Raw genomic sequence first — 27,865 nt, forward strand, 5'->3', positions numbered from 1 at the left:
CAGGACAGCCCAATAGGCAGCAAAGCCATTTCAGGGCAGCCCAACAGGCAAACAATACCAAGGTATCACTTGTTTCGGGGCTATGACTGATCACCCCAGCGAAAGCCTGTGAAGGGCAAGGCTAGAACTCGCCATCCACGTTTGTACTTTATGTTCTGTGTTCTTTGTTTTACTTATGCGGGGACTCATTTAGCATAAAATCCTGTTTTCCGGAGTCTAAAGAAGAGCAGCAACAGGGAGTGAGTGGGGAGGAAGCGATAACTGTAGACCAGAGCTTTAATGTGGACGCTTCAGGTAGACACACTTGCTTTGCAAGCAATATCCTGAAAGGAACTACCTTTCTAAGAGGGGAAACTCTGAGGACTTGCCTTGCTTTGCACAGGACTGAGGGTTTGGTCAACTGTCCTCCGCCCCTGCATAGCCTAGAGGAGCTTTAAGACTTCTTCAGCATAGACGTTCGTACCATTAGAAGGCATGCGTTTGGAAATGTGAATGCTCACAGGGCCCAGCAGTCCTGGAGACAGCTGATGAGGACAAGAGAACATCAAGCTGGCTCGACCTTTGTTCAAATGTCTCCTGATGTACAGGGGTGGCTGTCACCCCTGTACAGTGCCCTGGAGGAAGTATCTCCTCTTTTTGACTTCTGGACTTCTAGAGATGGTGTCTTCCTATTGTACTTACTTAACAACTAAAACAAGATTAGTGTTTTTTTTTTTAATAAAACCACGTAAGCCACATCATCCTAAAACTTATAATACAAGCATTATCTGCTCACTGAAAGTGACCTGTCTAGTGTTGGAGAAACAGAGGTCCTTGTGCCCACAGATCACGAGGGAAACCAGGAATGTAACACACAGGGAGGGGCCTCTTCTCAAGGGAGGAGATAAAACACCAGTTTTCCTACCCGGAAGGCTGGGAGTGGATTTTGTTAATGACCTGGTGACCGCTTTGCTATCTGTGGAAGCAGGCCTCACTCACCTTTTGCTACAGAAGCAGATCTCACCCAAATGCCCCAGAATGATTATCCCAGACTCTTCCCTCCCTAGACCATCACCCATCCTTAGAGGAGACGTCACTTGTACTTCAAGGCCTGCTCACCTCTACGTGGCTCAGAGACCACACTTCTGCTAAGGAACCCACCCTCAAGGTCACAAGTACTTTGTAAAGGAGACTCTATCTAGTCACACTTTAAGCTTTACTGTGCACCTGGAACTGGACTGATTGTTGCCTGGAAACCGTTTCCCAAATTTTGCTGTGTTTTAAATATGCTGACAACAAACCACCTGGCATCTGACTCCTGGAAGTCTGGTCCAGGCTGACGAAGTCAGTCTGCATGGGGTTTCCATTTTCATCTCTTCCCCAGGTTTGCTTCCCTGTGTGACTCCTGCAGGGACCCTCTCCATCCATCCCCAGGTCAGTCCTTCTGCTCACTGCCCTGGGTCTGTCCATTCCACCTGTGCAGTTTCCAAAATCACGGCATACCATTCCAGAGACAAACACACTGAAGGCCACAGTTATTTATATCACAGTATCCTGTTAAAAAACCCAAGGATCCAATGTTTTCTGGGTCTCCCTTCCGCTTTGACACTGTCTTTAGGTCAAAGTTCAGCGTTCAGAGAGGGATGCTTCCCAGAGGAAGAAGGATTATTTATTATCTCTTAAGGAAAATACAAATGTTATATGGAACCTCTGGATTATCAAGTATGAGATGAGGTGGTTATCTGGATGATTAATGTGGGGGAACTACTGGTTTTTACACAAAGACCGCATAAAATGACAATGCTTCGGGGATTTCAAATGAGGATAAACAAGCCTTTTTCTTTTTTTATCTTATTTTTTTAAGAACCTGTGGATGCTACCTACTTGTGAAGCTGTACACTCTTGTTTCCTCAGATGTCTCAGTACTCTGTATACCGTCCAGTTCAGTTCGGATGGACCAAAAGTATTTCCCTTATCAATTTTCACCTAGTAAATCTAATGACATCTGTTTAAAGAACTGGCTCATAATTTTCTTTGTCAAGAAAATTAAGAGCGACTGCCTTAAATTGCTTAAATATTCAGACAGTCTAAAATATTCCGTCAGCGACTAGGAATATAGGTTAGTTCAAACATGTTACCTTCTATTTCCATTCAGTAACTTCAAGGCCCTTTCAGATAAGCTAACTCCTAAAGCACTGTTTTTGGGGAGAACATCCCCTTGCAAAAGAAGAAATCTGCTCCCTTGGGGAAAGAGAACAAGGAAGCTCAGAAATCAGTTACAGGCTTGTTTTTTAAGTCCTAGTTTCTAGTCAGTCCATGTTTTAAAAACAAAACAAAACAATACAATATTTATCAGGAAGTGGCCCTTGGAGTACACTTTCCAGGGCAGAAGGGATACACGAATTTTCATTTAATCCATTGCCTTTGTGATTTTATAAGTTAGACTCATTCGGTTTGTATGTCTCATTAGTTAGAACTTCAGCAGTATATGCAAGGAAATCGAATTGCTACTTTCAAATGAGATAAACACAGAGAGAGGGCTTTTCTAATGTGGAGGGTTCTGTTTTAGGTGACGGGAAACTGAGGCAGCCTGCCTGCCCTTACCAGCCGCCCGAGGTTGTAGTAGCAGTCTGGATATTTCCTCCTGTGTTTAATTGCTGTCCGGTAGCTTTGCTCTGCCGCCTCGAACCGTTTCAGGCTGTTCTGAACTATGCCCAAATTCATCCATGCGGCTGCAAAGTCTGGCCTGGAAAAGCAGTTTTTTTAAAACAAAAAACAAAAACAAAAAAACAAAAACAAAAACAAAAGATGAACAAGAAAAAGAGAAGATTAGAGGACTGCCCAAACCAGAGATCCATTCTTTGTCCTTGGCAGAAAGCTAAGAAAAGAAAAAAAAATGCTTACTGTATTTGGACAGCCAATGACAGCAGCTCCTCGGCTTCCTGTAGCTCATTCCTTTCTTTTAAGATATTCCCGAGGTTATTCATGGCATGAACGTACTTGGGGTTTAATCTGGAAATGGAGAGAAAAGCCAAACAGACTGTTACCACTCCACTGTTTTCTCCCAACGCTCAGAAGCCAGCGAAGATGGAAGAGTCTTTGGGGGAAGAGCCGGCATCTTGGAGAGCAAGGCTGCATGCGTCCCCGGGTGTACCTGACTGCTTCCCGGTAGTATCTGATGGCTGCTGTTTGGTTGCCTTGATCAGCCAGGTTTTTGCCAATGTTGTAGTGAACCTGAAAGCACAGGTGACATTTGGCTATCAGCACACAGCTTTGTCAGAGATTTAAAACAAAACAAAATGCCGGGCGGTGGTGGCGCACACCTTTAATCCCAGCACTCGGGAGGCAGAGACAGGTGGATCTTTGTGAGTTCGAGGCCAGCCTGGTCTACAAGAGCTAGTTCCAGGACAGGCTCCAAAGCCACAGAGAAACCCTGTCTCGAAAAACAAACAAAAAAACAAAAAACAAAACAACAACAACAAAACCACCCTCCAGAACAAAAAGGCCCTATGGGGGAGGGGGGTTACAGGCTTACGACTATGAGCCAGGGGGCAACAAGCAGACAGCTGTAAATACGACAGGAAGGAAAATGCCTACATCACCCCCAGAGAAAATCAGAAAGTCACAAAACAATGCTGTCCGGAAAGCCCCATGCCCTCATCTCTTACAAACCTTAGAGTGAGATCCCAGGTCAGTCACCTACAGACCTGCGACCGAAGTAATAGCTGTCGCTTTCTCTAAATCTGGCCCTTTCTGTCCAGCATATTCTTCTGGTAGCATCTGCAAACATTTTTCTCCCTGCACCATGAGTGGGATGGTTTTGTTCCCCGTCCTCAAATTAATACAATGGCAAACTAACTCCTACCCTAAGGAGTTAGAAGGTGGGGACTTTGGAAGGTGATGAGGCCACAGAGGTATCCCTCTCACTTTTTTTACTCTGTTAGGGTCTCACTGAAAAGATGGCCATCCCTGAATTAGAAGAAGGTCTTTCCCAGGCCACTGCTATCCACAGTGCCTTCACTGTGCGTTCCCTAGCCTCCACAATGTTGAGAGTAAATATCTACTATTTAAACCCCAGCCCAGAGAGTTCTCTTATGGCAGCCTAAACTAAGAAGGTATCAAATGACATCCACCATCCCGCATCCTTCAGGCAGTGACTGATGGTGACTGAGAAAGGTGCTGTACTAGCAGCTAGGCACAGCACAGAGGCAAAAGCCAAAGTCCTGGGCACATCACTCCTAGCTAATAACTAAACCACCTCAGTTCCTGTGTCGCTGCACAGACTGCAGGGACTGTGCAGGCAAGGTTGGGCTGTGCAGGCAAGGTTATGTCCTGGCTGGGATCTGAACCTAGCTACTAGGGAGCGTTTGCCCTGGGAAGAAAAGCCAGTGCAGACAGGGTGCAGGGATGAGCAGAAGCTAGTGTTGGGACAGGAGGCTCAGCGCTGCTGGAGTGCTGAGGGCAGGACTTCTGGTCAGCCAGGAGCAGCCAGGTAACAGCAGGTGTTTGAGGCACTGCTTGGGAGCAACCAGGTCAGTGCCTTTGGGCTGTCACGACAAAAGGCCACCAATCCAGTCCCGCACAGCACTGGTAGTCTTAGTTCTGAAGTCCAAGTCTGAGAGAGGAGCTCTTCCAGCCTGGCCTGTGTCTTTGGTGTTTATCAGTAACCAGATAACTCTCTGCTGCTGTTTATACACTACCAACTTCCCTGTCTCCAGGTCTCTCCTCTACCCTGATGTAAGCCCTGCCTTCCTGCTTCCCTATTACAGAATACCCGTTTTTAGTACAGAAATGTGTGTGAATGAGAGAAGTTGTGAAGTCTAAAGAGTGGGGGCTGTTCCTAATGATAACTCAGGACCCTTTCCTATACACACACACACACGCCAGAGACTTCCTGGACCACAGTACTGTCCACTCATAGGTATTTTCACTCTTACATTGCAGCTCAGAAGCAGTTCTGTATGCACCACTGTCAGAGCAGGCCACGGCATTTGTCCCATCCCATTCCATGCACAAAAGAACAGAAAGCGAGAGGAACATCTCCCTGGTCACCAGGACACAAATACAGCTCCTGCTGCCTTCCTTTGTTCTCTCCACGAGCAGCCCTCCAGAAGAGTTCAGCTGCCCTCTGCAGCATGGCCAGGGTTCTGCCAGGCACTTAGAATGCCAGGCCAGAATCCCCGGAGCGAGGACAGGCCACTGGGAAAAGCTGGATAGCAGTTATTTAAACAGAATGAGTAGAAATCTGATTCAGGCCTAGAAGGCAGCCCAAAATGAAGAAGACATTCTCCGTCTATGGATTTGACAGGGAATTCTGTGAAAACAGCTGCCTAGATCGGGTCAAAGAACACAGAAAACAGACCTGACGACCAGGCTACTACTGATAGTGTTTAAAAATGAGTGATTTTCATTACTGTGGCATATGAAGACTGCAAGAGGACCTTTGTCCAACTTTCCCTCCAGTCTTTCTACCTCATATGCTGAGGCAACAAAGCCAGATTAAAACAGTCATCGCCACCAAATGACAAACACACAGGGGGAAAGTAACAGCACCCACAATGAAAGGCACTTTTAATACTGTTGCTTTGGAAACTGGCTGTTTCAAATATTCTGCCGATGTTGAAAATTGCTAAGCCTAAAATGTTTAAACACACACAAAAAAATTCAGTAATCATCTAAGGAAATTCCTTTGGGGTGGTATACGGTCCTTTCATTGTTAAAATAATTTAGAGCTGTATCATGGGGGTGATATTAAATGCAACATATGTTTAAGTCTTAAAAACTAAAATGACTGCCAATAAACTCACTACTTGGAATCTCACACACGGTAGGCTTGATGAACACACAATTTCCATTTGGCCCAATTCAAAAACTAATATTAGGCACTTACCACATGCAAGGCACTGTGGGTAATTTCAATGCAGGCCAGGGACCAGCACTACCTGTACTGATATCTCAATCTTTCAAAGTAAAAAAAAAAAGCAAGTCTCAGTTTATAAATCTGGGTCTGAAAAACAGCCAGGTGCCAAGCGCCAAGCGCTTACTTAATACTGAGAGGCTATCAAGTGGAGACCAGAGCAGAAAACGAATCCCCTGGAAAAGGATCGAAAGGATATAACGACTTCCAGAGCATTCTTCCCTGAGATTAACATAGCTTTTTGGAAAAAAAAAAAGGAAGACAATTAGACACTTCAGCATATAAAGGAACAGAAATTTTATCTTGCGTCCATTAAATGACATCGAGAAAAGCTCTAGAAAAGAGTATCATAGTGCTGGCTTGAAGCTGAGGTCTTTCTGCACAGCCTAGTTAAAACGAGAAACCATGTAATGCCCGTGTGTGTGCACTCTCTGTCTTCCAGCCTATTATTGCTGAATTCACACACTGAGAAGATTTTCAGGCTAAGACAGCAAATGCATCCCACGTCCCTTGTTTACCACGGTGGTCACCTGGGCATAGCAAAACACGATGCTGGATCTCTACCCAGCATAGTACCAGCTACCCCTTTCTATGCCTCAGTTTCTCCCATCTGGGAAAATAAAGAAAGCAATGGCCTCTATCAAAGTCCTTAGCAGGAGGACAATGGGATTAATTATAAGGCCCTGTGCAGAGACTGGAGTTCCACACAGCGAGGAACTATATAAACAGTATGCACAATTACTGCTGTCTATGCAGGGAAGAAAATGCAAAGGGAATCTTACATCTATGAAATTCAACTGCTACTAAAGGTTCATTTACAAAAGATAGTGATTGCTCAGCAAAACAAGGATAAAAGCTGGAAGTAAATCACTTTTTCTAAGACTCTGAACTATAAAATGAGTGACAAAAAAAAAAGAAGAAAGGAAGGAAGGAAGGAAGGAAGAAAAGAAGGAAGGAAGGAAGGAAAGGAAGGAAGGAAGGAAAAGGAAAGCACAGAGTCCCAGCTCTTATAGACTAGCCTTCACCTTGTGGTCACAGTGAGATATGAAGTGCTCCTTAGTTTTATTTATAGAACTTTGTCTGAAATCCCTGCCTTCCTTAATATAGAATGTAGATGGGAGAACTTGAGAAAACACCCCCCATTCAGAATCCATTCACACATTCCAGGCAATTCCCATCAAATGAGCTAAGACACAATAATCTAACAGGAGAATTTTTTTTTTTTTTTTTTTTTTTTTTTTTTTTTTTTTTTTGGTTTTTCGAGACAGGGTTTCTCTGTGGTTTTGGAGCCTGTCCTGGAACTAGCTCTTGTAGACCAGGCTGGTCTCGAACTCACAGAGATCCGCCTGTCCCTGCCTCCCAAGTGCTGGGATTAAAGGCATGCGCCACCGCCGCCCGGCTAACAGGAGAATTTCTACCCTAAAGTCTTGGTCCAACTTCAGCAAATGGAATTCTCTTATTACTGTTCCGTGAAGCCAAATGAACATGAAATCTAAAAAGCTAACATTTCCAGAGTACCTGCTATGTGCTGACCACTGTGTATGGTGTCACTGTTCACTCGACTCCCACAAGAAACCTACCAGGCAGGCATTATTCCTTACAAATTAATAATAATAATAATAAAAGAAACACAGAGTTTGCACAGCTGGATAAGTAGAAAGCTTAGATTTAACCAAAAATACAAGTGAGATAAATCCCCTCTAGGTCTCTGCAACAAAAACACTGCCAATTAAAAAAAAAAAAAGCACATACATCCAATCTTATTTAATCTGCCAAGAGGCATCACCAAGCAGAGAATGGGGTGATGTGCACCCGTCCACTTTAAACTTCCAAACCTATGCAGAGGTACTGATACCCTCACTCTGTAGCTTGAGGAGGCCAGTTCCTATCACCAGAGTGCAGATTCTGAAAGGTTTGCTCTGAATGATTAGGGTGGGAGCTGTGGGCAGCCCTAGCCTGAGGATGACACATCCTCCCACTCCCAGCCTCCTCACAGTGAGCTGGCTGGAGGATGGGCACCACTTTAAATCAATCTATTGATACTGTGTGGTTTTAATGATTCCTTTTGAATATAATAATTCCTTTTAGCTGAGTACAATGAATCATAATAAACTCATTGAAAAAAAAAACCAACACCCCCCTCCCAACTATCTGATGATGGTTAACAGTAGAGCCTACTCCAAGGTGAACCCTCTTACTCTGCTGTGAAGAGGAACCTGGCGGGCAAGGTACCTTAGCATTGAGGGGACACACAGACAGGGCACTCCGAAAGAGCCGGTCCTCACTCCGCCACTCGCCACTGCGGACCACACATCTCAGGGCGTTGATAAGCAGGATGCCCAGGATGACGGCAGCAACTAGTTTCTGAACAGAGTAGGCAGATGCCATTAGTAAGCCACATGCGGAGGTTGCGTTTCCTGGTGGCAGCATTCTGGGTTGGTCTATTTTTCTTTTCCTTTTGGTGTGGACATATACGGGGTGCATGCACATGGGTAAGCAGCTGTGAGCATCCACCTGTGCCCATGCAGAGGCCACAAGAGGCTATCAGGGGTCTTCCTTCATCGCTCTTCACCTTACTTCTTCAAGGCAGGGTCACTCATGGAACCAAAAGCTGGCTATTTCTGCTAGGCTGGCTGGACAGTGAGTTCCCAGGATCTGCCGGGCTTAAAGCTCTTAAGCTTGGGGTTACAAGCATGCAGAGCCATACCAGGCATTTTACATCAATTGTGGTTCGAACTCCTTACCCACGGAATCGTCTCCCCAGCCCCATGTTACCTTTCTCTTAGTGTGTCTGCTTAGGGCTCCAAATCCAAAGGTCAGCAGCATGCAGTACCCAGCGCTGGGGAGGTAGAGGACACGCTCTGCAACCACGAAGCCCACTCGGAAAAACAAGTTGCTTGCAGGAAGGAAGGGAATCACAAGAAACCCCAGACCCAGAGTAAGGATTCTGGAAGAGGAAAAGTATTTATATAAACAGCTGGTTTCAGACTTCTCACGGAAAGTTCCTTACTTGACATATTAACAATACTGTTCTTGGCTTCTCGTCATCAATTTAGAAAAGACATTAGCAAGGAAAAAAGCATCAGTAGAGGGAGTTAGCCGACAGCTCAGAGAAAGGTCCTCAGCAGCAGGAACATGGGGAAAACATCCACATCATGTTTGTATCAATAAAGTCAGAAAGATTACATTTAATCTATTCCCTGATTAGTGAACACTAGTCCCCAATAAATCATGTAATTTTTAGTGTGACTCCCTCACCAACCAGAACAATACAGAAATAGATTAAACTTTGAAAGAAACAAGTATCATTTTTTTCTTGTTACTATGTTACAACCAAGAAAGCACAAACACAGGATTCCGTGAAACATACCTAGCATCTATCTGCAGACCATTCTCTGTCTCTCTGTTTCACAATACGCAAAGGTATAAATGAAGAAATGGGATCACATTTGGTGGCTTCTTCCGTGACTTACAGTATTTTGTTTCACTGACTGTGACTAAAGTTTGTTGCTCTTTGGGATCACCAACCAATTTCGGCACACCACGAGCAGAAAACGTTCATTACATTTGGAGAAATTACTCCTTTAATATCACGTGCACTTACGCTTCATGGAAATCATCTCAAACAGTTTTCATTTACATGGAACATGTTTGTTTTCTCCAATTATTTCCTCAATAACCCTTGGCAAAAGATCCGAAAGATCTTTTTTTTTTCTGTTGAAGTCTAGTATCTCTTTGGGGCAGCAACTTATTTTGTGCCCGACAACAGAATGGATGAGCACAGGATTTGCAAGGGTCTTTGAAGGAGAACTGTGAAATAACGGACCCAACACACGCCAATTATACTCTCCGTTCTGACCATAAATTACACTTCACCTCCTACTGCGAGATCTCCAAGCGCTACTTAGGAGTGGGGGGGGGGCACGTGGCAGTCATATCTACTGCTTCTGCTCCTCCAACTTCCCTACCAGCTGAAGGCTCTCACAGAGTCCCACCTTGTTGTATTCAAACAAATGCCCTTAGACATCCAGTGTACAGAGCAGTTAGAAGTGATGGGCACTGGCTCCAGCACAACGCTTCTGGGTGTAAGTTAAAACGCCACGGTGCCTCTTACCTTCTCTTGCAGCTATCTTCAGAGCACAGAGCTTGGAATATTAGGCCCATTAGGCAGAGCCAAAGTGCCGCTAGAGCAATTACCCTCCAGTCACCAACTGACTTAATGAGGGGGATGCAGCCCATTGACCAATCAAAACACAGCCACCAGGGACACAGCAGCAGCCAGGCATTCAATGAATAGTAGTAATTATAGTTTATGGCCTGTCAGTCAAAAGAAAAACAAACACTTACTTGATGCTGAACATGAAAGAGCACGCTTATCCTAACTTCACTTCCGAGGCATTCATAAGCTCCTGTTCCAGGGAGCAGTTGTGTAAAAATGAAATGCTGCCCATTTGTATTCTGAGCACAGGACTGCAGTCTGTAATTTATTAAATGCACCCAGATTTTTATACTTTAAAAATACAGCAAGCCGCTGGGCCAGGCAATGCAGGTGCTGTGTCTCTGGCCAGGTTAGGGCTCATTTACATAGCATTACCTAATGCCTCTGGCACGGTCAACGTAAAGGCCCGGGTGTCCACAGTGCACCTACCTAACAATTTAAAAATGGTCTGTAAAGTGTGCAGCTAGGAATCTGGCTTGAGATCTATAGAAAAACAGGGGAGCTGGAGTGAACCATCTTAATGCTGTCAGATTCCTGCAATAGTTACTATATTTTGCAGACTCCTGCAATGGCGCTGTGTCAGCCAAGACCGTTTCCCTGGAAGCCACAGACACGGGGTCAGAAAGCACATCAGTGAGACGGGCATGACCACAGCGGGAACCGCCTTTCCTTATTTCCATGAAAGGGATCATGGTCGGCCCCATCTTCTCTGGAATCCGTAGATTCCACAAACCTAGAATTTAACCAGACTGAAAATATTTGGAAGAAAAAGAAATTTTGGAAAGTTCCAAAATCCAAAGCTTAAATGTGCTGAGCAGTGAGGGCTTCACTGATCACGGAAGGACAGAGAACAGGCATTGGGTTAGCTACAGTGTAGAAGTTGGGGGCAGTCCGAGCATAGGGGAGACGGGTTTATGCTGTATGTAACACTCTTGGCTTATCAGAGACTCCAGCACCCCTGGGTTTTTGGAATTGGTGGGGGAGGAGGGCTCTTGAAACTAATTCCTCATGGACACAAAAAGATAACGGTCTAAAGACCCAATACATATCTTTCCAAACAGTAAAATTAAAAAGTTGGCTTTATCTTGATAACAGTAACACAGGACGTATCCGTTTATTAGGGGCTTGGGAATGTGGTGGGGGGCAGGGATGAAGATGGGGAAGGATGAAGGATCTACGCCAGTGGTACTCAACCTTCCTAACACGGCGGCCCTTTAATACAGTTCCTCACACTGTGGGGATCCCCAACCATACAATTATTTTCATTGCTACTTCATAACTGTAATCTTGCTACTGTCATGAATCATAATAAAATCATCTGATATGCAGGATATCTGCTATGTGACCCTTGTGGAAGGGGCTGAGACCCACAGGATGAGAACCACTGTAACCGAAAAGTAGTCCGGGCTCAATACTTACCCTAACCAACATGCTGTCTGCAAAGGAGGCTGGGTTGTCCACCTCAGTAAATGCCGGTGGACCTGTACCCATGATTTTCCAGCGTACATACAGCATGCCAGTGCCTCCGAAGGTGAGCAGGGCCATTCGGAAGAGGAGGCCTCCATTCCTGAGCACACCAATGTTCTGAAAGGACACCACAAAGTTCTTGTTGTTGAAGACTTTCAACTAAAGCATCACATGCAATCCCAAGTATTTAGGAGACTGAGTCAGGCATGTAGCAGCCACCTTGGTCCATAAGGTGCGCCTGGAGGCTATCGAGTCTAGTCTAGGCAACTTAGTAAGACTGGTTCAAAATAAAAAATAGAAAAAAAAAGAGCTGGAGATATAGGCCAATCATAGGGTTCTTGCCCAGAATGATAGAGGCCCTGGCTTTAATCATCAGCACTGTAAAAATAAATAAAAATACCAACCCCAAGTATGATTATTCTACGTAAGCCATTTGACACAGTACTTTAAAGCTGCCTACTTTAGAATTCAAATCACAAGAACTACTTGGAAAGCAGCATTTAAGATTCGCTGGTACTTGACATTTCCCATGTCGAGGCTTGAAATAAAAGCATGTTAACTCACCTCTAATGACTTGTCCTTATGTAGTACCTTCTGGAAAGTTTCCAGAATGTTGAGTTTGCCTATCACCAGTATATCAAACACAGCATTCAGGCCCTAAGGATCAAAGTCTCAGTTAGTCTGCAGAGTCTGGCTCTGATGGGGCAGAAATTATAGTCACATTTTCATTATTTAACTCAGACAAGAAATCTGAAGATGACCATGGACAAACTCCCAGGTATTTAAGATAAACAGCTGCACTTTTGGATGACCCTAACCCATAGTGTGGACTCTACCAGTGATAACCTAGTGAGTCCCTGGCAGTAATGAGTCCATGACCCACATTTAGGGACATGGTAAGATTCAGAATAGCTTATATACACTTGGGGGCTCTTGTGAGAAACCCCCCAGAAGTCTTTGCTTCCTCCCTCCTTGTCTATAAGAGCGGTTAGATACCTGAGCAATAACTAGGCATAAAAAGAGAACATCAGCTATCAATCTCGCTAAACCAGCCTTGTATATAAACTCTAATTGGCTGACTGAGGCCTGATGAACAGGACAGACAAACATCACTCTCTGAAGGAAAGTGCTAATTGTCCAGTAGTGTTTTCTGCTCCCTGGGCACAGAGCTGGATTCTATCCCCAAGTCTGTCCTACAGAGGAGAGACTCCAAGGATGGGTCGGGTCACGTGGGTGGCGTACGGAGCTTGAGAAGAAAGGAATTACACTTAGTTTAAGAGCGGGACTCTCTTCCCTGTATGTCCCCTTCCTTCTGGCTGCAGTACAGCTGCTAGAGCAACTCTGGACACTGCACATAAGAGACGCTAATGTGTGCACATGCAAGTCTCTTCAGACACTGTGCAAGACTGCTCACTACTGTTGGGTGAACAACAAACGGCTTGTGAGAAACCACTGGATAGCTCCCATGGCTCCCACGACACCGTGATGGTCAGGCTGCTTTGACAGCTATTCAGACTTTGCTTATGCCTCGGATCTAGTCTTTCCTCTGTAGATGACTTCAGAAGGCAGTATCATCTACTGGAACCCCCCGCCCAATCTGCATAACGGGGTTGGAATATCCACAGTGTGTCTGGTGAAAGCTGCCCTTGTGGACTGGGCTCCTTTTAATATGGGGTTTGGTGGCAAAGAAGATCAGAAATCATCAGAAGTCAGTGGTAATTTGTGGTTTTCCGAGTAAGGATGACATTGCTGCTTAACCCTCTCCCACAAATGCTAGGAGTCACTAATTATGTATTCCACGGGCCACTGCCGGGTTAAACATTTCGAAGAATACTGATTTTGTTCACTCATGTGACATGCAATCATCATGGATCAGAGAAGACCATTCCGACTGCTTTCCAGAACACGGGAACTCGCCATTTGCTGCTACTACCTTCTCACACTGTTTACTTCTCTGCCTGGAGCTGTGGGACTGCCGCTGAGGGGTCACAGAATCATGTGATCAGGCTGAGCCAAACATAAGATTGGCACTCACTTCTTCATCCAAGTTAAAGGCAGCGTCGAAATCTCATAGTTAATTTAAATTCAACCTGATCATCAGCGGTTCTAATGTGTGAATAAATCTGGAGCAAGCTGAAGGCCTAGCTACGTGGGATCCCTGCTCAGCAGGACTGCGGAGGGGGCAGAGACCCTGAACCAGCTCTGGGATGCAGCTGTGGCTGTGCAGGCCACTGGTCCTCGAGCCACACTTGGTATTAGCATCCGGTTTCAGAGCAGCAGTCTTCACTAGGATGCCTCTGCCACAGGAGGGCCTAGCAATCTCCACAGGCATCTCAGGACAGCTAAGGAAGTCTTACTGGCTTCTCTGGCTACAGGTGAGAATGTTGCCAAATGACTTCTGATGCATAGGACTGGCCTGCCAGAAGAATCAGTGCGCTTATTAAAATACCCACAGAGACAAGGTTAAGAAAAACAGCTGAAGGCAGGAACTCATGCTATAGCTCACCCTATACAGTCCAGACTAGTTCCAGACAAACTTTCCTTCCAACCCAGTCTCCTGAGGACTAGGATTATAGGCTTAAGTCCCTATGCCTAGTTTCTAAAGTAAACTTCAAATTAAAACAACAACAACAAGAACCTAACTCAGGAGACTTAAGTACCTTGAAAACAAAACAAAACCAAACAAACAAACAAAAAAATCCTGCCAGGCAGTGGTGGTACACACCTTTAATTCCAGCACTTGGGATCTCTGAGTTCAAGGCCAGTTTGGTCTACAGAGAGTGAGTCCAGTACAGCCAGGGCTACACAGAGAAACCCTGTCTCAAAACACCAAACCACCACCCCCAATAAAAACAACACCACACTTATTTGTTTTGTGTGTATGAGTATTTGCCTACATGTGTATATATGTACCACTCTCATGTCTGCTGTCCACAGAGGCACCCTTGGGGTCTAAAGCAGGCAGCTGTGAGGTGCCAGGTTGGGAACTGAACCCAACCGAGTCCTCTGTAAGAAGTGTTTTCCATCACTGAGCCGTCTCTGGCTCAAGACTCAAGTATCTTTAAGCCACATCCTTTACTTGCCAAACTCTGCCTTGCAGACAGAGCTTGATAAAAGCACCAATCTTTGCTCTGACTTGTATCAAGCCCCAGATTCTGACTGCTCTTTCTCTCCCAACCTATTTCTGTGTGGCCACTCAACTATCACATTTTACTTTTCATTTCTTCACTCACACCCTTGGTTTCTAAGCTTTCCTGTGTGATACAAGGCCATGAAAGACTATATGGAAGGAGGAGGATGGAGGCTTTTTAACGTGTGCCCACCTGCTTAGGGAGCCCTGTCCTGCTTACTTTAGCGTTGAGGCTGGACACAGAATAATACACTCAACACTCAGCATCCATGTGAGGTGTCATTTATGACCGGTTTTCTCCCCCACTGAGAATATGCTCTATGAACATGGCCTTTCTTGTGTTAGAATACTAGAGTAGAATGCACCCCATGATATAAACACAGTGAATATGATACACATACTATACATACACACGGAAGCTTCAATTCTCAGAACTGTAAACTGTATGATGAGGCACAACTACAGAGAAGAGGCCATCTAAGAAGTTTATGTGGGCGTGGATGGGCATGAAGTCCGTGCAGTATGCGTGTAGTCGGAGGACAACTTGTAAGAGCCAGTCCTCTCCTTCCACCATGTGGGTCCCAAGGATCAAACTCAGATCACCAGGCTTGGTAGCAGTCACCCTTACCCACTGAGTCATCTCACTTGCTCTACACACCTCTTTAAATACTACAGTAACTAGGCCAAGGCTTCTTGAACTGTGGTCATGATCCTATGTGAGGCTGTATAATTAACCGAAAAAAAAAAAAAAAAAGAAACCAAAACCAAAAAGGCCTGGCAACGTCACAAAGTTTCTGAATACACAATAACCAAAAATTAATTCAAAATCAAAACCCATAATGAATCCAATGTGTTTGTAGGGGCCCTTGCTGAGGGTCCACTGTGCAACTTTACTGAAGCTCGGGTTTTGAACATACAAAATGCATTCTCGGCACTGTGCGCTCCACACACCGTCCAAAACACTGTGGTCAGATTCTGGACTTCTGCATGCCATGAACTACAGTCCCTTTACATACCAAGTTCTCTGCTGTTATAGAAACACAATGGTTTAATTATGGAAAATAAACACTTTTAATCTTTCCCCACCATCATTCAAAAGCATTAAAGTATCAAAATAGTGTTTTGTTAGGTTGGATTTTGTTAGACCAACACATTCACCTCACAGCATACAAATACACCCTGCTTAATTAATAGATGGTAAAATTGTGATATACCAAAGAATTGTTTTAAAATAAATTATGCTTTATTATCAGTAAATGCATGTATGCCAATATTATATACCTGGGGTTGTGTAAAAAACGTCCTTGGTGGAAATGGGCTATGAATGCTCAATGTTAAAAAAAACCAGGGACTAAGGATTCCATTTGGTGGTATAGTGCCTGCCTTGCAGGCACAGCTGGGCACAACAAGGGTTGCTTGCTGGACCCACAAAAGGAAAACGAGCCCTGAACTGGGCTTAATCAGCTCAAGATGTTTTGGGTGTTGACTCAAGTCTCTTTAGGGTGAGAAGAAGAGCCAAGGGTGTGGCTGCCTAGAAGGTTTTGGTTGCTGGCAAAGTTCCTTGTTCTATACAGGACTGCTGAGGATGAGAGTGTCTCAGGAAACTCAGATAATACCTTTATCTTTTTCTGAGGGAACACTCCACAAGGAGGAACCATACTCCTTCTCCCTAAGAACTTTCCACAGACCAGATTCCGCCACTCACTAGTCATGGTCAGAAGAACCAGTTAACACCAGTTAATCCCCATCTGAAATGCTGGCACTGTGGCAGCCAGGATCGTTAGTCCAGAGAGGACTAAGATAGTTTGGTGATGACACGCAGAAGCCGAAGAGGCCCCAGGAGTGGGATGCTCACGGTGTCTCTCTTGGAGGGAATGGATGTGTACAAAAGACAGGCCCCATCAGTGTCTGACCTCTTACCAGCACAGTGATTCCTTGCTCTTTGCACAGCATGGCCACTGCTCCCAGAAAGATACTCAGCAACACCCAGAAGGTAGAAGAGTATGTTCCCTCCTTGTTCCCTGCCAGTAACAGACAAACACATAAGTTATGAAATAATACATTCCATCTTGCCAGCCAGTAAAATTCCAAGCATGCACCTCACAGAGTCACTAACCTGAGTGTGGTCCCTTGATGGACCAATGTGCAATTCTACACTCTGACTGGACAATACTCTAGAGATAGGACACATGTCCCATCTTAAGGCATCGAGAAGCATTATAAGTAAGCTCTGGCCACAAAGATGCTAAAACCCAGAGTCCCCATAGAGTAAGTTTCTTCTTCCCTACTTGCTCACCACTCTAGGGCCATTCTAACAAGTGGTACTGAGAACTCTGACACTGTAAACAATCCGCCTGATTGCAGAATGACTCAGCGGTCTCCACTGCTATCCCAAAAAAGGAGTTGGGAATGCCCACACATCTCCCAGATCATGACGTTAGGGATGAGGACTGGGCTCCGTACACCAGAGGGCTTGGGCTGAATCTGCTCCTCTCTGTGAGCAATGGCTCTGACTCTACCATTGAAGAGTAGTACCACGGATGGATGACCTGTTTTCCTAGCACTCTGGACCGGTAAAGGTCATGGGTATGTTTGGGCTGCAACCCTTATGGGGGCTTAGCATTCAAGAGCAAGTCAACATAAAAACTGATGAGAAACCCAGAGGGCAGGGACAGTGGCCAAACTGATTTCTGAGGAGGCAGGTGTACACCCTCTGTGGTCAACAGAAAATACAATCCAGTGACCTGTGTTGAACAGCTTGAAGAAGTCTCGGTGTCACAAGCAGACGTCACCCCTGCTCTGAAGCCCTCAGTCCCCGCATCTTCTTGGGAGAACCAATCATTCGCGTGTCGGGTACCACCACAAGGACTTTACATCTAACTTCTCTGACATTAATTACCAACACACAGCACCTTACAAGCTACTTCTACTTACTCCCCCCATCTATTAAGATATGGTAATGAACCCATCTCAGGAGAGACGGAAAACCTATAGGGAAATGACTTGCCACTATGCTATAAACCACATGAAGGCAAAACATACCTCTCGATATACATAAGAAACTGACTATTGTAATTAGTGAGCAAAGAAAAAATAGAGTTGGGGAGGAAGTCGTACTTTTCACTGTAGAACCAAGTTCTTAGCCGTATGTAACTATAAAAACCAGATCAAACATGAAACATTTAAAAAAAATCACTTGACACAGTGTGGAAACCACAGGGGCAGCTGATAAAACACTGTATGTAAACCACCATTTCCTCAGGTCAGTGCGATGGGATTTCTATGGGGCTCCAATAGTCACACAATAGTCAAGGGGAGTGGCTGGTGAATCCTCCTGGCACAAAATGTGTGAAGCAGAGAGAGCAGTTTCTAGGGTACACCACGGCTCTCATTAAAGTGCTCACTGCAGAAACCAGCACAGTGTGCGTGTGTGTGTACGTGTGTGTGCGCGCATGCATACGTGCATGTGCATACCCTGACTGAGGTACACCACGGCTCTCATTAAAGTGCTCGCTGCAGAAACCGGCAGTGTGTGTGTGTGTGTGTGTGTGTGTGTGTGTGTGTGTGTGTGCGAGCACGCACGCATGCATATGTGCATTTGCGTTCCCTGACTAAGGTACACCACGGCTCTCATTAAAGTACTCACTGCAGAAACCGGCAGAGTGTATGCATGTGCGGGTGTGTGTGTGTGCGCGCGTGTGTGCTCGCGTGCGTGCATGTGTGCATGTGCGTTCCCTGAATAAGGTACACCACGGTTCTCATTAAAGTGCTCACTGCAGAGACCAGCACAGTGTGTGTGTGTGTGCATGTGTGTGTGTGTGTGCATATGTGTGGGCGAGCATGCCCGCATGCATATGTGCATTTGCGTTCCCTGACTAAGGTACACCATGGCTCTCATTAAAGTGCTCACTGCAGAAACCAGCACAGTGTGCGTGTGTGTGTGTGTGTGTGTGTGTGTGCGAGCACGCACGCATGCATATGTGCATTTGCGTTCCCTGACTAAGGTACACCACGGCTCTCATTAAAGTACTCACTGCAGAAACCGGCAGAGTGTATGCATGTGCGGGGGTGTGTGTGTGTGCGCGCGTGCGTGCTCACGTGCGTGCATGTGTGCATGTGCGTTCCCTGAATAAGGTACACCACGGTTCTCATTAAAGTGCTCACTGCAGAAACCAGCAGCACAGTGTGTGTGTGTGTGTGTCCCTGCGCACGCATATGTGTGTACATGCATGTGCATACCCTGACTGGCATATAAGTCTTGTGATTTACTAAGGACTGATTGGCAAAGCCCCAGGATGTAAGTCTTTCATGTCCTGCCAATAATCACCAGGACCCGAAGTGACCTCAACCTCATGCCCTCTGCGTGTGGGCTAAGACACCCTTTAAGATGATGAAGGCTATAACTAGCTGAACCCTTTGGAAGCTCACAAAAGCATGAGCAGCACCATTTTCTGCCAGGACCAACACCTGCTGTTGCCTTCAGGCTTAGGGTAACCCTTGTGAGTATGGCTTTCCTTAGTGGCCTTGCTACTGGCATCCCCTGGCACCCTTCTGGCTTCCCTGGTCTATATTCAATCCCAGGCACCGTAGCCAACTCAGCAGATTCCCACTCTGCTCTGCTTTCCCCACTCCCCTGGGCTAGTATGCCTCTGGCAAAATCCTACCCTCCTTATGAAGCTGTCAAATGTCACTTAAGCTGTGAAGCCACACCCCCGCTCTCCCAGCTAGTCTCCCTTGCAAATTCACTTGCTTTGCGGCAGTTACAACAGCAAGTGGCCTGCCTGTCTGACTGCCTGTGGGTAGGTGTCCCTAACTGACACCCCAGATTAAATGAGGAGGAGACACAGCCTATAAACTGCATAACCATAACCCCCAATCCATCAGGACATTCTTCAGTATATTATAGAGTCTGGGTTTTTGTTACTGCCCCAAACAAGAATTTCTCAAAATTAGACATTTGTTGGTTGATGGTTTGCTGCAGGGACAATGCTACATATCATAGGAAATTTTATGTGCACTAGACAACAGAAGCATCTCTAACCAAATGTGTTACAGATATTGCCAAATGGCCTTGGTGGGCGGAACCACAGCTGGGAAACCATAGGCCTAAACCACCGGCACTACTCAGGTTGAGGGCCTGGAGTCTGAGCTTAGACGTTGCTAAAAATGTAGAATTACAACCCATCCAGGCCTGTTGAGTCAGAAATCCTAAGGATGGCAACTATCAAGTCATGAGCCCTTTTAACATGCCTCCCAGATCTTCTGGACACTCTATGGACCCACACCATCACCCCTGTCTGGAAGCAAGCTTGCGGTCAGCTACATTGCCGGCACCCTGCCTGGCTTAGAGGAGCCACTGAGAACTGTACTGACCAGAAAGCCGCAGTACCCAGCTGACTCTGAGTGGAAACACATGTCGCGTGGATGAAGGAGGATCCTTTCCAGGATGCTTCCAGCAGGGGGCCACCTGGCCTAGACTCGAGTAATTCAGCACAGGCATGAGCGAGCGTCTCCTAACAGCCCATTTCACTGAAGCTGGTCCGTTAGGAACATTACTCTTACACTGCACGCAAGCTTGCTTTTCTGAATTTCTCGGCTTAAGCTCCGGGCTGTTCAGATGGCGGAGGGCCTAGAAGTCAACATTTCTCCAGTAAAAATCCATTACATGTTTACCTAGTTCTATCAAACAAATGAAGGATGGCTTTCCTTACAAAAAATGCCAAAAGATCACAATCAGAACCACCACCATTACCAAAAGCTACCATGCTAAGAAGGATCCCAATCTGAGGATTTGTAAGTTCCAAGCCCAGCATGGGGAGCTGCTCATGTCCATTGAAACTGTGTCCACTACCCTTAAGCCTAACTGTCCTATACAGTTATAACTGTCAATACACCTATTTCTGTTCTACCTCAACATGTGACCTGGATTTCATTTTTTTAATTATTAAAACCCCATGTAAAGAACTTGCAAATGAAAAGCATACAGTGAGATTAGTATGTGTGTCTCAAATGAACTTAAATAGTACAGCCATCCTGGAATTGCAGAGCTTTGCCTTTCACCACCAATTCTATCTTATTTATATTTTTATGAATTTGCTTTATAAAGCGTTCTCACCAAAACATATATGACTTCCCAAATTCTTAATTTTAAAAGCACATCCCCTGATCATTTTACATATCTTTCTAGAAAAACAGATTTACTTTGGGTTTTACTTAAATATAATATGGATGAATTTTCCCCCATGGGGGAGGTCCCCCCTTAAAACATGCAGAGGACGACCCTTGAAGGCACCCTGTTAACACAAAGCTAAATACTACAGGCTTGTGGAAATGAAGGAATCATGTTCCATTCATCTAGTCTAGAATTCCAAACATCCATCTTCATGGCTGGCTAACGTATCCTTAATGTATAAGAACAACAGAAAACATAGCCCATGGCTTCATCACGCTTTTCCCCAAAGTCAGTCCACGATTGTACTATACCGCTCATGCCCTGGGCTGGGTTGGTTTTTGTCAATTTGGTACAAACCTGACCTATCTGGGAGGAGGGAATCTGATTTGAGAGACTGCCGCCACCAGCTGGGTCTGAAGGCAAGTGTGCAGTGTATTGTTTTGATTAATGGTCGACTGGGAGGGCCAGCACATTCGAAGCAGTGTCATCGTCATGGGTCGTATGAAAAGCAGGCTGAGTAACCAAGGAGGAACAAGCCACTAAGCTTCAACTCCTCTCTCTAGGTTCCTGTCTTGAGCTCCTGCCCTGACTTCTTACAAGGATGGACTGTGAGGTAAAAGTGTAAACTGAAACAAACCCTTCCCTCTCCAACTTGCTTTGGTCATGCTTCATCACGGCGGGAGAAAGCCCCAAAATGTTCCCGCTCCCCTTCCTTCATTGCATCCTCCCTCAGGCTTCTGATGTAACACACCCAGGACAAAAACCATTGCGGTACAGACACGCCATTCGCCATTCACCGTTAGGTATTGCCTCTGAAATTAGTGGCAATTTCAGATCAAAGGCAACCCTTCCACGGTCAGTTATTAACCCAGAGACAGCTTCACCTGCGGAGAGCCACACTCCAGACTCGCCACTACCTAGAAGCAAGTCAATTAACGCTAACAAGCACTTGAAATGTACCTAGTCCCAGCTGAGATTCTGAGGACTCTAGATGAAAAACTAATATAAAATGTCTCACATTTTATGCTGATTCTATATAACATTATATTTTTTTGATAGACTGAAATTCATCTCCTTTTTGTTCCCCCAGACAGGGATTCATATCCCAGCCTGGTCTCCCTATGTAGCAGAGGGTGATCCTGGATTTCTGATCTTTCTTCCACCTCTCAAGTGCCGAGATTACAGGGCTGGCTCAGGGAGAACTGGGGACTGGACTCAGGGCTTCGTGAGCGATACACAAGCACTCTACCAACTAAGCTACACCTCCAGACCACTTGTCTCTGTCTGTAACATAGGAAACTGAAAGGGACAAGCAGACCCTGGTTCTCGCTCCACTACATGGCAGTGTCTGCAGACCCCAGGGTCAGAGAGTCTCAGCTCACAGATGAAATGACCCGCATACTGCTATGTCTGTCTTCCAACCAAACCTCTGAAATCTTGCAAAGTATGAAACGAATCCGCTGAGTTAAATACAATTTTTTTCTCACCTATTCTTTGCTACAGAGTTACCTGTATTTTATCTGGAGTGATATAACTAAGCAAGCACACATGCCAGGGGTGTCTTCCAGACTCTAAACTAGAAAGCTCAATCTTTGAAAACCCCATTGTCTGGGGCTGGAGAGATGGCTCAGTGGTTAAGAAAACTTGCTGCTCTTCCAAGGACCCAGGATTCATTTCCAGCACCCTTATGAGACATCTATCTCACAACTACCTGCAACTCCAGTTCTAGAAGACTCCACACCCTCTGTGTTTTGTACACACGTGCCTGCCTACATGCAGTGCATATACAGACACTCAGACACATATACAAAATAATAAATAAATCTTTAAAATCATGTCATTTGAGTCAAGGGGGTCTTCTTTACAAACACGGAGTGTATTTGTGCATTCATTATAAACCAAGGTCAACCAGCCTTCACAGCATTAGCACAATGCTTCTATTTACCACCAGGGGTGGGTAAAAACCTAAACTGGGAAACTGGTTCTGAGTTCTAGGACAACCCCATCTAGTGTAGTTTTATCCATGCAATCCCCTAAACTAAGATTTCCTTCTAATCTTGCTTTGTCAAAGCTACTACTGCTAATCATGGCCAAGAGGCAACATAACCTAGGTGAATTTGGACTTCCTCTTTCTAAGGCTGTTTTTAACCAGGCAGCCAATGCTATCAACTCTCATTCCAAGTATGAACATCTCAGAACAGGGACAGAAACACTAGGCCACTCTGCACGTAACACTGAGTTAACTGTTTCTTTTAGGTCCATGTTTATTAGAAATCTTTTTTTTTTAAAGATTTATTTATTTAATGTACGCTGGTGTATTGCCTGTATATACTCTGTGTGAGGGTTTCGGATCCCCTAGAACTAGAATTATAGATAGCTGTGAGCTGCCATGTGGGTGCTGGGAACTGAACCCAGGTCCTCTAGTCTAGAAGAATAGCTAATGCTTTTAAACCGCTGAGCCATCTCTCCAGCCCCTATTAGAAATCTTTTATATTGACACATTTCTTATGTAATTATGCAATAATACCAAGAAGTTAGTAATCTTCTCAGTGTAAACAAATACAATTAGAACTCAAGTCTTTAAATTTTTAAATTAGCCTTGAAACATCTTTAGGATGGAAGTATTCCTAACATGTAAGAGGCCATTTAATTTTTTAAAAATACATTATAAGGGGCTGGAGAGATGGCTCAGCAGTTAAGAGCATTGCCTGCTCTTCCAAAGGTCCTGAGTTCAATTCCCAGCAACCACATGATGGCTCACAACCATCTGTAATGGGGTCTGGTGCCCTTTTCTGGCCTGTAGGCATACACACAGACAGAATATTGTATACATAATAAATAAGTAAATAAATAAATATTTTAAAAAAAATACATTATAAGGAAAATGGATTAATTTTAAATTTTGAAGCAACTGTGGGAAACAGTAAATATAAACCTTGAAGCAAATGTTACCTCTAATACATTTACATTTATGAATATCTTTGCGCAGGAATAAAGTCTCCTTAAGACAGGTAATTCTAACTTGTATACAGCTCTATACAAGTATCTTTACTGGAGTTCACTGCCCCAACTTTGTCCAGACTACTAGACTTTAAGCTCAAGCTCAGAAGACTACAGGAGAGCAGGACAGAACCATTTGTAGCCATCCTGTATCTTTCACCTCAAGTAAGATCACTCTGCAGGACAATTACCAGGCACAACCAACACTGACAGCCTAAGATTCAGGACGTGAAGGGTGTGCCTCATCACGCTCCCCCTGCCTCGGCCAGTGTCTCTATTATCTAAGTCGCATCAGTCCCTTAGGTTAAGGGAGGCAAATGCTGAAGGAGTGAGGGAAAACCTCCAACCAGCAGAAAGACACTTGTCAGCACTAACACCCACAAGTGCCAACAGATGTGACCAATTTAATGAAGCATGTGCCTCCGACTTGGCACCCCTTCCAGAGGGAAGCTCTCCTTTCAGCAAAAGCAGCACATTGTACAAGCTAGCCCTCTTCACCACCCTCTGCCTGGCAGCTCCGCCAAGCGAAACTGGCACATCATGGTGTGTGTGGGAACCGTGCCACCACGACAGGTGGTCACAACTCTGTGGCTGCCAGAGCTACACAATGAGCATCAGACTCACGTTCCAAGTGTGGAACCAACCGAGCCTGCTTCCACGCAGAGAATGAGAGTTGGACTCAATGTCCTCAGACAGGGGACCATGTGGAGAAATCTGAGCAAGGGAGGAACCAGGGGAAAATGAAGGCAGAGAGGGAAAATGCATGTAGAATACCACTCCTAACAGTCTACTGGCAATGACCTCAGACCTAAAAACAGGTTTCCATATTTCCATGACACAGTTAGGCAATTAACTATTGGCCTCAAACTTGTAATCCCCTGCCTCTGCCTCAGAGTACAAGGTGACAGGTGTGGGCCACCCAAGTGGCTAGGCTTAGTTTTTTAAGCATCATGATTCTAAGTCAAAGAAAAAAATGTATCTTAAATGAAATAAAGGAAATGAAAATTGGCTGAACTACAATAGGACAGCAGCAGAGTGAAAAAGGCTTAACGACTAAAAACAAACGAGCTCTGAGATCTCGTTGGCATTTGGCTGAGCTGAGTATGTGCTGTAACAATGTAGCAAGACCGCCCCTCTTTGGAAGAGCCCCCCTCCATATGTGAATGAGACTTCCGGTCCTGTAAGTATATGCTGTAACAATGTAGCAAGACCACCTCTCTGGAAGAGCCTCCCCCCTCCCCATGTGAAGGAGAATTCTGGTCCTGTGAGTATATGCTGTAACAATGTAGCAAGACCGCCCTCTCTGGAAGAAGAGTCCCCCTCCCAATGTGAATGAAACTTCCGGTCCTCATGTAAGGCATTGGCTGAAGAACGGAACTGTTTACACCACTCTAGCAAACTTACTGTACAGTGCATACCTGTGTTCCGTCCACAAGCACAGCCTTTAAAAGAGCTTTTGGTATTGACAAAACATCTCATCAGAACAGCACTTTCCTAGTTTGGGCATTTAAAAAAAAATCCACGTACCTTCAATTCATCTGATTTAATGATTTTTTTTAAAAGTAACTGTCTGTTGCCTTTATAAGAACATTTTCACTAAAAAAACCAGTTCCAAAAGTGCTTGTATGATGAAAGCACAAGGGAGAAGAAAAGAGAAAGCCTGGCAGAGCCCTGGGAATGACAGTGAGGAGATTTCCCTCCATTTTTTGAAACTGCCAGGACGTCAGAGCCTAGCAGAGTTACCTCCTAATAAACTCAGGCAGCTAAACGTTGTTCAGACTTTACAATAATACAGACTGCATCTATAAAGAAAGCTAATGAGGTTACCAAAAGGAGCTATAGCCTCTCAGAGAGCCTTCTAACGAGTTAAACCAACTCAGAGCACTTCATTTCTGTTCCCTTATAAAATAGTATTAACTCAGCTCCAACGTAAAAATCCTCTCCCGGATGCTAAATTTACATGTAACTAGAACCGGACCTCCTTTTTATTGACTTTATATATTCAAATTCTCAAAAGTACAAAGACCAGGTCCTTAAGCTAGCTGCTGTAAACATTAAGCCTCAACATTAAACAGGATGATTATTTTCATTCCAATAAAAACTCCACTTCTGCTACAAAAGAGTTTTACTTCTTTGCTGTACTTACAAACACAGGCAGAACATCTTGCTATGGCATGAGGCCATAGGGACCACTTGGCCTGGGTTCGTCTGAACTGACAAGCATGGGGAAAGAACACTGTGATGATTTAAGACACATGGAAATTTAGATGCTCGAATGCCTCTTAATAGGAAAAGCTGCGGACTGATGGAAACCCAAGAAGATGCCAAAGTATTAGGGGTGCAAAGGCCACCTCCATCTAGTTTGCAAATGCCACAAAAAGGTATCTTTTCTCAAGTACATGCGAGGTAGAAAGACGGAGGACCAGTTCAGGAAGAGTGGAAAAGGAACTCACTCAGCAACTTGGGCATTCTAAATAATGCCAGCTGTATTCTAATCAGGACAAGCTGGACTGGGGCTAGCGTAAGTCAGTGGTAGAACACTTGACTGGCCTATGTAAATTCCCTAGGTATGATCTCCAGCATGTGAAACAAAAGTATATATGGTGTGTGTGTATACACATATACATATAATACATGTGGCTATATCCCACCACAGGGCAGTATAGACTTGGTCTTCCTAGGTTTTGTAATCCCAGCATTAGATGCAGGGCCTGGTACAAGAAATGCTTTTAAAACGTGGCTGATGGGTGAGGAAATTAATTATCTAAATTGATGAGCCCCTGCGATACTTTTCAACAGTATCAGAGACCTCAAGCATGTTTCACCGACATCTTTCATGCAGAGGGAACTTCCTGTTCTTCCTCTGAGGTTTATGGACTCTGTACGCCTCTTCCAAGAGACAGGTCTTAGGTAAGACAAATGCTGACCTGAACATCAGTTCTTAAGGCGCTTGAAGATATTTCCAAGGTACTCCAACAGAACATTCTATTCTTGACATGTTTGGAAAAGAGCCAAGGAAATCAGAAATAAAGAAAAGTTACTGGAAACACAGGACCTTCGTCAAGAGACAAGGGAGAACTTGGTACACAAGGGATAGAAGGGGCAGTGTAGGGAGACCGAGTGGCTGGTGCAGGATTATCCCACTGGTCCAGAGGAGTAAGGCAGGCTGCTCATCAGGACATAAAGTCCTGAGGTGACTACAGGGGGCGTCAGGTCTATGACCTAGCTCAAGTGAGAGAAGGGCTTCCCTGCAAGGAAACTAATCATTGTGAGACCCTCTCAGACTACTTGGAACCTATAGACTTGACATTGAAATATGAGGCAGAATTCCATCCTTCTGCAGACAGGAAAACTAGGAGCGCAGACAAACAGCAGCAGAATTAATTCACAATGATGAAGACTCTAGAGACGGCGATTTCAACCGCCCACTTTAAACTCTGCAGTAACTATGGTATCTCCAACTCAAGTATGCCAGGGCATGCAGAAAGGATGCATAGATCCAAGGCTGAGAGTAACTTTCAGGATCAAGGCACTGAGGCCTGAAAAGAGTCCACCAACTACTCAGCTTCAGACTCCCCATAGACCAAGTAACCACAAAGTATAAGCAACTCCAAAGGCTCCATCTGATCTACTCTTTCCTGTCTTAAAATGAGTTCAAGTTAATCAGAAAAGAGGGCTTCTGTGAAGGCTCCCACACCTATCCTGTCTTCTCTCTGTTGGAGGAAAGTCAAACAAATCAATACCTACTCATAATCCTAGCAGGGTTCCACATGAACCAGCGCCACTGCTGCTACTGATCTACAAACATGAAACAAGTCCAGGTTAACTTTATTGAAAATACATAGTTGCCTCTTTCTCATGCTAAAGTAAATACAGTATAAATGATAAATAGTGTCATTGGACCAAAAATGAAAAGTATATTGAAGTATATATGAAACAGTTCTTCACCGACTTCCTAGGAATCAAAGTATGAATTAACTG

General features: G+C 44.8%; 1 protein-coding gene across 4 annotated transcripts in view; it reads right to left on the reverse strand.

Annotated features, from left to right (window-relative positions):
- The window catches only part of Tmtc4 (transmembrane O-mannosyltransferase targeting cadherins 4), a 55,759-nt gene that overhangs the window by 10,118 nt on the left and 17,776 nt on the right, over positions 1-27,865 (reverse strand). For 3 of the 4 annotated variants that reach the window (XM_075949483.1, XM_075949484.1, XM_075949485.1), the window contains exons 6-14: positions 16,633-16,733; positions 12,147-12,239; positions 11,535-11,699; positions 10,011-10,213; positions 8,672-8,843; positions 8,129-8,260; positions 3,134-3,213; positions 2,884-2,991; positions 2,584-2,725 (exon numbers count right to left, since the gene is read on the reverse strand). In XM_075949483.1, the coding sequence (XP_075805598.1) occupies positions 2,584-2,725; positions 2,884-2,991; positions 3,134-3,213; positions 8,129-8,260; positions 8,672-8,843; positions 10,011-10,213; positions 11,535-11,699; positions 12,147-12,239; positions 16,633-16,733 (1,196 nt within the window). The remainder of the gene's footprint in view (positions 1-2,583; positions 2,726-2,883; positions 2,992-3,133; positions 3,214-8,128; positions 8,261-8,671; positions 8,844-10,010; positions 10,214-11,534; positions 11,700-12,146; positions 12,240-16,632; positions 16,734-27,865) is intronic. The other variant, XM_075949486.1, reaches the window with a different exon arrangement.

Source organism: Microtus pennsylvanicus, chromosome 15, assembly GCF_037038515.1.
Source record: "Microtus pennsylvanicus isolate mMicPen1 chromosome 15, mMicPen1.hap1, whole genome shotgun sequence".
Classification (NCBI taxonomy): domain Eukaryota; kingdom Metazoa; phylum Chordata; class Mammalia; order Rodentia; family Cricetidae; genus Microtus; species Microtus pennsylvanicus.